Source organism: Hyla sarda, chromosome 7, assembly GCF_029499605.1.
Source record: "Hyla sarda isolate aHylSar1 chromosome 7, aHylSar1.hap1, whole genome shotgun sequence".
Lineage (NCBI taxonomy): Eukaryota > Metazoa > Chordata > Amphibia > Anura > Hylidae > Hyla > Hyla sarda.
The window spans coordinates 125,739,991-125,752,437 of NC_079195.1; the positions used below are offsets into that span (position 1 = coordinate 125,739,991).

The 12,447-nt window shown below is 38.2% G+C and overlaps 1 protein-coding gene across 1 annotated transcript in view; it reads left to right on the forward strand.

Moving 5' to 3' along the window:
- Positions 1 to 12,447, forward strand: part of LOC130282440 (collagen alpha-1(XIII) chain-like) — a 191,643-nt gene that overhangs the window by 63,664 nt on the left and 115,532 nt on the right. Inside the window, exon 10 of the mRNA XM_056530694.1 lies at positions 4,441 to 4,497. Coding sequence (XP_056386669.1) covers positions 4,441 to 4,497 — 57 coding nt within the window. The remainder of the gene's footprint in view (positions 1 to 4,440; positions 4,498 to 12,447) is intronic.

A 12,447-nucleotide genomic window follows, 5' to 3' on the forward strand; every position in this document is an offset into this window, starting at 1 on the left:
CTTACTGCCCCGTATACGGAAAAATGAGAAAGTTATAGGTGAGCAAAATAGGGCAATTTCAAACATACTAATTTTGTTAAAATGGTTTGAGATTTTTTTTAAGCGGTACAATTATAGAAAAGCATATATCATGGGTATCATTTTAATCATATTGACCCACAGAATAAAGAAAACATGTCATTTTTACCGGAATGTGTATAGTGTGAAAACAAAACCTTCCAAAATTTGCTAAATTTCGGTTTTCTTCTCAATTTTCCCACATAAATAATATTTGTTTGGTTGCGCCGTACATTTTATGGTAAAATAAGTGATATAATTACAAAGAACAATTGGTGATGCAAAAAACAAGCCCTCATATGGGTCTGTGGATGGAAATATAAGAGAGTTATGATTTTTAGAAGATGAGGAGGAAAAAACTAAAATGCAAAAATAAAATTGGTCTGGTCCTTAATTCCAAAATGGGCCTGGTCCTTAAGGGGTTAAATGCATAACATTGTAGACAAAATATGTCTGGTCGCATTTTTCTTTGTAAAGTTTATGCTTAGCCTTCTGTGCTGACATCATCTTCTGCTGTCATCTTTTGACCCTATTATGGCACATGTGCAGGGTTTCCAATGTGTGCTGCTGGCAATAGACCTTTGACTCTTTGTAGTTTAACAACAGATGGGGTAAATATAGCCCCAGAGGCCTATTTGGGATGGAGGAGGGGTTCATAGTACCTGAAAACCCCCTTTTGAAACTTTTGTGAGAAGCCAGTTATATAATAAAATCCTTTCTGCTGCCCCTAAGGGGAGCTCATTGCATACTGTTTATTATCGAGTTGAAAAGGTATAGTTCCCTAGGCAGGGGTCGTGGTAGCCGGCAGTAATGCTATTGCTTTCTAATAATTATATAGATTTCTATATTAATGTATTCTACATTAACTAGAAATAAATTACATATACCTTCCTGCCCTCTGCACCATTCACAACCCCCATGAATATTAGGCGTTTATTAAGATTTAAAAATCATTCCCCAGCAGCATGTAAAATGGGGAGGTTTAGTAGCATTTTACAGTCACAGCCATGGACATCAGCATTCTAGAAGTTAACATTTAAAGGGGTATTTCAGTGTTCTTAAAAACTTATGTAGAGCTGTAGAAGAAAGGAAAGCAAAATATACTTACCTACCCCCAGTTCCTCACAGCTCATGCTTAAGGGGGTACTCCAGTGAAAAACATTTTTTTTTAATCAACTGGTACCAGAAAGTTAAACAGATTTGTAAATTATTTCTATCTAAAAATGCTAATCCTTCCAGTACTTATCAGCTGATGTATTATCCAGGGTAACTTGAGTAGTTACTTTCAGTCTGACCACAGTGTTCTCTGCTGACACCTCTGTCCATGTCAGTAACTGTCCAGGGCAGGATAAGTTTGCTATGGGCATTTGTTCCTGCTCTGGACAGTTCCTGCCATGGACAGAGGTGTCAGCAGAGAGCACTGTGATCAGACAGACAAGAAATTCAAAAAGAAAATAACTTTCTGTGGATAATACAGCAGCTGATAAGTACTGAAAAGATTACGATTTTTAAATAGAAGTAATTTACAAATGTGTTTTAACTTTCTGGCACCAGTTGATTTAAAAAATAGTTTTACAACGGAGTACCCTTTTAAGCTTCAATTGCGGCTCCTTCCAGCCCCCTGATATTCGTCTTTTCTGCCTGATTACAAGATGAGAGGTCAGAGCAAAGCCTGCCCGCTTAGCCAATCACTGGTCATTTTGGTGTTTCGTCTCCGCCAGTGATTGGTCCTGCTCTGACGTCCCATTTTGGAAGTAGGCGGAAGAGATGAGCAAGACAGGTGACTGAAAAGAGCTGAATGGGAGCAACAGCAAGAGCTGCAGGGGACTGGGGTAGGTAAGTATCTTTTTTTTTTTTACAGCTTACAGCCTTGACATTACAAAAAGTTTTTAGAAACACTAGTATATAGATATAGATAGTGTATCAATTCCAGTGTTTTCCTCTCTCTTGTTCTCTTCATAGGTCAATATTTGATTGAAAGACTAGGGATGAATTCTCATGGTATACATGCAGATGTCACAATGCTTTAAGCAATGTTACTTTTAGTAATAATATATTATTAGTTCAGATTTACTATTGCAATTTTCACCAGAATTCTGGTGCATGAGTAAATCTAGGCCAATGTATTTTTCCATATCTAATATACACATTACAGAGAAAGCTGTTGCAATGTTTCCCTTAGTAGACCTGCCTTGTCATTGCTTGCATGGCCAGGTGTATAAGGCCAATGAAGTGTTTTTCTGGTGACATACTGGTTTTTACAGTGATATATTGACAGTGCTTTTGTTGCAGCTTCAACACAATAATAGAAGGGTCAGCTGTGTTTATTTAGCAAAAACAGCATTGCTGAATTGTTATGCTGAGAAGAAAGACTGGAAAAAAATCTCTGTTCAAGCAGTGTCCTCAATTTTATTACAGAACTGGGCTGCTGCCTGCAGCTGAGCCCTCAAGGTGAAAAAGAGGAATAAACATAAAAAAGGATTAGAGAGTGAGAGAATGAGCAGATCTGTCTACAGCCATCTGCACATAGACTGAGAATAGCTGGACATAAGACAGAGACGAAAGAAACTGCTCTAGAAACCTATTACAGTATATATCAGATTAAATGAAATCTCCCAATTTAACATCCCTGAACAAACAGCCTCTCTAGACCAGAAGCAGCTAACGTTTTTTTAGAATGGTATCTGGTGCCTTTGGAATTTAGCGATCTGTACTGTAGTAGACGACCAGGGTCAGGTATAAGTTGCACATTGTGAACACTAATGTACATTGTTTGCATGCCCTAGTGTTCCCATAATAATGATATCAGGCACAGTTAGTTACATGATACACTTGCTCAACAGGAAAAGGACATGCTTTCTTCATACACACAACAGGGTGGACAACCATCCATTTCCTTGGCCTTTTGCACTTAATGGGGTACTCCGATGCTCAGCGTTTGGAACAAACTGTTCCGAACACTGGAACCAACAGCTATCATGCCCCCTCCCATAGATTTGCATTGAAGGGGCGGAGTGTGACATTATGAGGGTGCAGGGCTATGACATCACAAGCTCCCGACGCCGGCTACAGCGTTCAGAACAGTTTGTTCCAAACACTGAGAAGCGGAGTACCCCTTTAAGAAAACTATTAATGGACAGGAGCACTTATATCATTCTCAGCAACTTGGCCACATGGTCCAATAGGTTGTACAAGGTTAAAGAAATTGTCTCATTTGGATAATTACTACTTTCTAGATGAGACCCATGACAATAAAGTGTTTTTAATTTATGTGCAGTACCATCAAAGGGTTTGGCCATCTTTATTATGTTTTTCAATATAACACTGCAGTGATTATGAGCTTATTACTTACCCTTACTATGGGGCTTTCCTGCAGCCCCAATCTCTTACATCACCTGGCTCCCTACCTACCGAAAAATAACTTATCCTGTGGACGGGACCTCTCGTCTACTGGTAGACAGCTAGTGCTCCATTAACTTCATAGGAATGAATGGAACGCGTGCCGACTGCATCACACACTCTTCACTCAGTGCTGGGTCCTGGACCGGTGATCACAGGTGGCCCCACCTGTGGATAGGGGTTAAGTTATTGTTCGCCAGAGATCTCCTTTAAAAACAGAGTGCCTATTCAGATTAATGAGTTGCATGTTTAAAGTAGGAAAGGACATGTCCTCTAGAGAGAGATGTTCTTTAAAACTCCTCTTCACTGTTTTAAATCCAGACCACACATTTAAGCAGAGAATTGTTCATGCCATCCATGACTTACATACTGTATCTGACCAATCATATGTATTAGCTTTATTGTATGGCCGACTTCCAAAGTCAGTGTTGTATCTCATGGGTGTTTGAGAATGACCTGGGAAGTGAAGGAGGAGAGTTAGGTTTAGCCTATGTTGTTGATTTTTAGATACACTGAGTAGGTCAGTAAGAACTTGCCCTTGCGATGCCCAGAATACTGGAAATACCTTGTTGGATGTTAATGATACATCTATCACATTGCCTATATCTACAGTAACTCTTGTAGTATATCTTATTTAGATGCTCATTTGGATAATAGCCAAAATTCTAATGTTTTTATAATGTATATTACATCATCATCATCTTATCATACGTGTACATTCAACATCATGTGTCATTATGTACTAATACACATTGTGGTCTGTACTTTAACACCTATATGTGCTTACACTTAATGCATATTTTTATTATTAACATCTAATTTCTAACATGCTATGTAAATGTCTAACTTTTCAATATATTTAATACAAATGCTGTATACCAATGTATAGCTTTAGTAATTAAATATATTGCATATTGAAAAATCCTAGATATACAAGCTAAATCTACTTATATTATATAACACTGTATTTCTGATGTCCAATAGGAATATTTAGGCACTACTTTTGCAGCCCTACGCTCCAATCAGATTCTTACTTTGAAGGTTTGTGGGTAACTGTAACTAAATTGAGTCTGTAGACAATGTCTAGACCAGAGCTGAAATGTTGCATTTTCTCAGTGATTTATCATTTATCACAGCAAATATTATTATACGTAAATCTGATTACTTAGTATATCTCATAGCTAGAGTCTACCCTTTATGACTTATAACGTAGGCATCATTTCATTACAGTATAGGCACTATTAGTGAGCCTTTATGAAGATACATGTATAGAGAAAATGCAATATTAAGCTGCCAGACATTGTATGACAGACAGCCTGTAAATACACTTCCATTGAAATGACATGGAAGAAAATGCCATTCTCTTTTCCATTCTTCTTGGAAACATACGGTACATCTCTTTAAAGTGAGGTGCAACACAGAAATCTTGTCACCAATGTCAATTCTATGGGTTGTCGGTCATCATGACCAAAATGATTATAAAACCCATGCACATAATGCAAACTAAATGACCCACGAATGCCATGAACAAGGGTTGAAGTGTTACTCTTTCATCACTCTGCCAACCATAGAGGTCAGCAGCGAAAAGGGGCTCAGATGACATGCTGCGGAATTTGTGACTAGAACGACATACCTAAGGGCTCCTTCCCATATATGTGGTGATCCGGTATAGTTTCCCTCTGCCATGGTAGAAAAAAAGGAGGGAAGTTAATGCCAGGAACTATCCCATTGCTGTCAATGAGGTTGTTCCTGGCATCCATCGTGTCCGCTGTAATATCAGACTGGTCCAGACGGCAGATAGAAGTACATATCTTACAGAGTTTTTCTATCTAGCCCTGAACTTTTCATTACAAAATGGGCAAAGAGGACAGATGACATCTTATGCATTTTTGTATTGGTTGTGGTCCCTTTTTTAATACTGTACTGAACTTAAAGGGGTACTCCCCTGGAAAAAAATGTTTTATAAATCAACTGGTGCCAGAAAGTTAAACAATTTGTAAATTACTTCTATTTAAAAATTTGAATCCTTCCATTACTTATCAGCTGCTATATGCTCCACAGGAAGTTCTTTTCTTTTTGAATTTCCTTTCTGTCTGACCACAGTGCTCTCTGACACCTCTGTCCATTTTAGGAACTTTCCATAGCAGATAGGTTTGCTATGGGGATTTACTCCTACTCTGGACAGTTCCTAAAATAAGCAGAGGTGTCAGCAGAGAGCACTGTGGTCAGACAGAAAGTCCAAGAAGAAAACAACTTTCTCTGGAACACACAGCAGCTGATAAGTACTGGAAGGGTTAAGATTTTTAAATAGAAGTCATTTTCAAATCTGTTTAACTTTCTGGCACCAGTTAAAAAAAAAAAAAAAACATGTTTTCCAGCGGAGTACCCCTTTAATGCCGCAGATATGTGAACATAGCCTAAAAAGTCCAGCTACAGGTCGCATGATCTAACATAGTGCTGATATGCGTATCACAGAAGGGAAGCCTTCATGTAGGCTCATCACTATAATCATATATGGTAGTTGGTAGTAAACATTATATAAACTCATAGTTACTGGAGAGATTCTGTAGTTTAGATTATCTAATTCAAAAGATTCCGATGTTAGGTACCCCCTAATGTATATATATATATATAGAGAGAGAGAGAGAGAGAGAGAGAGAGAGAGAGAGAGAGAGAGAGAGTGAGAGAGAGAGAGAGAGAGAGAGAGAGAGAGAGAGAGAGAGAGACACATTAGGGGGTACCTAACATCGGAATCTTTTGAATTAGATAATCTAAACTACAGAATCTCTCCAGTGATAACAATGAGGGACATTTATCAATGTTTGCTTATGTTTTCCTTTTTTTTAGTACTTTTTTCTTTACTTTTGCTTATGTGTGACTTATTTATCAACTGGTTTCAGCCCGTTGATAATTTTCTTTCACATAAGCAATTTTTCCTTTTTTACTTTAGTAGCAGCTTTTTCTGCTACATGTTTGAGCTGGAGTAAATTTTGTAACTTTTTAACCTTGTTGCGACTTTTTTTTGCACAGTTGTGACTGTCGCAGTTAATAAATACCAGACTACCCATAGTCCATTTTAAAATTATTACTACGTAGTTAAGTTTTGGAAAACTTGCTTTTCTCGCTTTCCAGTCAAAATGTCGCACGAAAAATCGCGTAGTCGCAGATGCGACATTTGTGCAACATTTTTAGTAAAATTTTTTTTAACTAAATCGCTTGATAAATGCCTATCTATGAGTTTATATAATGCTTACTACCATTCGAAACATTTTCAGACCCTTTCACATTTTGTTGTGTTGTGGCCTTTTGCTAAAATGTAAAAAAATAAAGTTTTCATTCAAAATTTTGCAATTAATATCCCCTTGTAATGAAGTGAATGAAGTGAATTTTAGACATTTTAGGAAATGTATTAAAAAAGGACAAACTAACATTTCACATACACATTAGTCTTTAGACCTTTTGCTATGACACTTTAGCCTCCTGGGGTCCCCCATTTCTCTTGATCTTCTTGGAGATGTTTCTGCACCTTCATTGGAGTCGCATGTGGTAAATTCAGCTGATTGGAAATGATTTGGCAAGAAACAGCCATATCTATATAATGTCTCACTGCTGACATTGCATGTAAGAGCAAAAACTAGACCATGAGCTGGAAACAACTGCCTGTAAAGCTCAGAGACAGGATTCAGTGGAGGCATAGATCTGGAGAAAAGTACAAAATAACGTCTGCTGCACTGAAAGTTTCCATAAATAGAAGAAGATTGGAACAACAGAAAGAAGTCTCTCCTCAGTAAAAGAAACAAGAAAGCCTATCTAGAGTTACAAGAAGACATGTAAAGAACTATGAAAAAGATTCTCTGGTCTGATAAAACCTTTATTGAACTTTCTAGCCTCAATTCTAAATGTCATGTCTGGAGGAAACCAGGCACTGCTTATCACCTGATCAATACCTTCCCTACAGTGAAGCATGGTGGTGGCAGCCTCATGCTGTGGGGATGTTTTTTAGTGGCTGGGACAGGTAGAATGGTCAGAGTTTAGGGAAAGCTGAGCAAAGTACATAGAAATCCCTAATGAAAACCTGATCCAGAGTGCATTGGACCTCAGACTATGTCAAAGGTTTATCTACTAATAGGATAATGACCCTAAGCACACAGCCAAGACAATACAGGAGTGGCTCAAAGGGTAACTCTCTTGCACTATTCCACTCCTTATGGTAAATGAAAAAAAAAATTCTAATATACTTTGTTTAAAAAAAAAAAAAAAATGCTTAAAAAAGCTCAAGAGCACATTTCCCCCCATCTTATACACAGACTTTGGACCGAAGCCCAAACACAGGAAGTGCAGCCTGGAGTGCTGAGGGGGGGGGGGTGTCCAGCATCATCCAATCATAGCTCCACTCACACTTAACTGCCATAAGCTGTTGGTTGGACACCCCCCCCTCAGCACTCCAGGCGGCACTTCCTGTGTTTGGACTTCAGTCCTAAGTCTGTGTATAAGATGGGGGAAAATGTGCTCTTGAGCTTTTTTAAGCACAAATAAAACATAGATTTTTTTTTTTTAAACAAAGTATATTAGAAATATTTTTTATTTACCATAAGGAGTGCAATAGCAAAAATTAGTTTTAATGAGAGTGCCTATTTAAGAAAAACTCTGTAAATGTCCTTGAGTGGCCAAGTATGAGCTCTTAAACCCAGGTGAACATCTCTGGAGAAACCTGAAAATGGCTATCCACTGATAGTGCCCTTTCAACCTGAGAGAAAATGAGAAGATATACAGAGAAGAGTGGCAGAAAATCCCAAAATCCAGATGTGTAAACCTTGGGACATCATACCCAAGAAGACTGGAGGCTGTAATCATTTCTAAAGGGGCTTCAACTAGGTACTGACTGAAGGGACTGAATAGTTATGTCCATGCCATTTTTTTTTCCTTTTTAATAGATTTGCTAAACTTTTAAAAAGTTCTGTTTTCACATTCACATTATGGGGTATTGCTTGCAGAAGTACAAAGAAAAACTGGAATTTTGTTGAACAAAAAAGTGAAAGAGTCTGAAGACTTTACAAATGTAATATATATATTGCCATAGACTTGTTGGTTTTGTCTCTTGCCTTCAGAGATAACACAACATAATGTATTCTCTTTGAAGACTGAATATTTAAAACACTATGTAACACATAAAAGATCCAAGTAAAATGTATGTGTATTTGCACATCATAGGATATACTTACATTTCTTTGTTACCGTTCCCTGCAGTAATCTATACACATGCACAGCAATGTTTCCCCCTGCAGATAATTTCATTTATTCTTGATATTTGACATGGTTGACACTGTCATACAAGATCACACATGTCAGTGTACAATTCTGTATTAAAGAACTTCTCCATGGATTAAACAGTGGTGCTACTCAAGCTTCTGTGTTCCACTCCAAGCCACACATGGGCTACTATATAACCACTATTAACATCATGATTATTATCATTGATTTCTATGGAGCCGTTTCATTAGAAGTGAATGAAATACATAATCTGGGGTTTAAAGAGCGGTACCTGAATGGTTTCCTCTTCCTTCTTGTACTGTTTCACAGTAAAACATTCTGTTACCCTTTCTCTGTTCTTTCTTCTCTTGTCTTGTCTGATCTTCTGACTTGTCACAATTTGCTGGCCCATCTTGCACTGTTTCCTCTCACCCTTGCCCTGGGACTTTCTGGTCTGATGTCCCCCATCAGCTGTTGCCTGCTATGATAAATACAGTGCGGGCGGTTCAGCCAGCCATCGTAAGGAAGCGCATCTTCCAGGTACACTCCTTTACTTGCTTGCCATGCTGGCTCATTCTCTGGCTTGCTTCCCAAAGGTTTTCTTATAGATTTAAGCAGTATGCATTATTGTATTTGTGGATGATTTTTTTTTTTTTTTTTTTGCTTTTGCGTAATTATTTTTACAGTGATACTGAGTGCTCCGCATGATAATGCAAATGCAAATATTAATTCCTAACCAAAAGAATTATAAAGCCCAGTCCCATATTATGTTCTACTGCACCAGACTTAGATGGCAGTAAGGTTCTATAGTAATGTAGAAGCACATAGTAGTCAACAGCACACAGGACAAACATCTCACTAAGGTATCCATAAAGGACACAAGTACATCAAGCCAAGGATCCTTCTGGATTGCCTGTGTATCAGCCAAAAATAAAGGTCAATGTCAGTGCTAAGGTAGGGTTCAGTAAGATTCCTCCTCAAGTATTAAGAAAGCTAAATTTTTGTCTAAACTATGCGGTTATTGAAGTATTATTAAACCCCACCTGGATGCTGTCATCGACCCTTTTTTTTAGACTAGTAAGGTTCTATAGTGACAAAGGTTTGGTGTAATAGAATAGCAGGGGTCCAGTTGTAAAAAACGAATGCAAATTTTGTCTGCTCTGTTGTCTTAACTACTCTGCTTAAAGGGGTACTCCGGTGGAAAACTTTTTTTTTTTATCAACTGGTGCCAGAAAGTTAAACAGATTTGTAAATTACTTCTATTTAAAAATCTTAATCCTTCCAGTACTTATTAGCTGCTGAATACTACAGAGGAAATTATTTTCTTTTTGGAACACAGAGCTCTCTGCTGACATCATGACCACAGTGCTCTCTGCTGACATCTCTGTCCATTTTAAGGACTGTCCAGAGTAGGAGAAAATCCCCATAGCAAACATATGCTGCTCTGGACAGTTCCTAAAATGGACAGAAATGTCAGCAGAGAGCACTGTGGTCATGATGTCAGCAGAGAGCACTGTGTTCCAAAAAGAAAATTATTTCCTATGTAGTATTCAGCAGCTAATAAGTACTGGAAGGATTAGGATTTTGTTTTAATAGAAGTCATTTACAAATCTGTTTAACTTTCTGGCACCAGTTGATTTAAAGAAAAAAGTTTTCCACCGGAGTACACCTTTAAAGTCTAGTGTACATCTTGTAATAGACTTTCTGCTCCCTCTGTACACTCTAGCTGGGATTTCAGGCAACTCTATCTTCCTCTCACTATACCTTCTTGACTAAACCTGCCCACTACACCCACAGGAGCTTCCCAAACAAGGGGAGGGAGATAGAGATGGCCGAATTACGAGACTGAGTGTACAGCAGGTATTGGAAATCTTTTGTAGGATGTACGCTAGGCAGGATGTGAGGTAATGAAAACATCAGAGCTGAGAGCTTGCAGCAGAAGCAGAAGGAACGCATGAAAGATGGATAGTAAAATGTTATTTACCATTTTCAATACACGTTAATTTATTAAACAGTGGAAAATAGGCGAGTTTGTCAGGAATATCATACTGGACAAACCACAGGCAGCATGTAATAGCAGAAAGCGCTCTACAATCAGATGTTCTATCGGAAACACTTCAGTGTTTCAGAAAAAGCATAATTTAAAAATGATCCAGGGCACAGAAGTGAAGTGCCATGAAGCTTCTGTCTGCTCCACTGCTTGACAAGTCTCTCCATATATGCAAATAAAACATAGCCTGTGACTTTTTCATGCTGCCCAAGTTTCAGGTAGCATTGATCTCCTGGCATAGTCGCTTTAATAATTCTACCCTATAGTTCCTCCATATAAAAGATTTTATTTTATAAAAGATTTATTTAGTAACTATCTAATGCAAAGATACCCTGTATTTCTTAGCATTTGACCAGAATACCCTCCCAGTATTAAAAATACTTCTTCCTTCTATAACGTTGCTGGTGAGATATGTTTCAGAAGTGAAGTCATTGAATGACCGACCATATCTCAGGATTAGAGCAGTCATAAGCTAAGGCATAACTCCTTTGTTGTTGATCAGACCATATGTTAGGACCGTGAGGCCACTAATAAGCCAGCACTGCAGATTACCTTGTTGCCTAGGATATTTATTGGTGTATATCAATCTCAACTTAAAATATCCCAAGCAGTATGCTAGTAATTAATAGCTAAAAATATCCCAGCATTCCCTAAGCAGCTCTTTCACTGGTCTTCACAGTAGACCTGCGAGTCATTTCAAGTGTAACTTTTTCCAAACCAACATAACTTTGGGATCTTCTATATGGGTAGACCTATGCCCGATACGAGCGCTGATTTAGCAGATCAGTGCTCATTTAATGTGCCTTTTACTTGACTCAATTTCTGGATCATTCATGCAGCCCTTCACGTGCATCATTGTCAGCCACAGATTCCCTGTTTACATGGAGAAGTGTGGCCAACCAATAATAACTTTTAGTGTTGCATAAACCCAGTGATCGGCCAACAAATGAGTAATTACATGTTCAACTGATCAGCTGATCTCTGAGCCCTTTACACAGGCCAATAATTGGTCTATTCAGCCTATAATCTCCATTAAAATGTATTATACACAATAAATGTATATAAAACACTCTACTGTACTACTACTAAAAAATTGCCTGATGCTTCACCCTCTGCCTCTTCTTCAGGTAGTGATTGAGACAATATACCACTTACCTAGAGTAGACAATGATAGTATGGCCCCATCAACAGGACCCCACTATGATTAGCTGCCATAGCTATGTGAGGTGCTAACCCACTAGATGTGAGGTCACTGCTCAGGAGGATCAGTGGTAGTGAAGTAGTGTGAGTGAAACTGTATTTTCCATAGCAGTTTTCGCATCCAGGAATCATAAGATAAAGGGGGAGATTTATCAAAACCTGTGCAGAGGAAAACTTGCCCAGTTGCCCATAGCAACCAATCAGATCGCTTCTTTCATTTTTCACAGGCCTTCATAAAAATGAAAGAAGTGAGCTGATTGGTTGCTATGGGCAACTGGGCAAGTTTTCCTCTGCACAGGTTTTGATAAATCTCTCCCAAAGTCGGTATATGTGGGAGATTGACCTAGCTGAGTACAGGAATATGCTACAAGGTAGCAAAATATACATTGTAGCAAATATCCCCTATTATAGGCTGTTTTCCAATAAGCAACAATGATGATAGTTAAATAAAGGACATGTCATTGAAGCATTCTTGTAGCAGCGGCAATCAT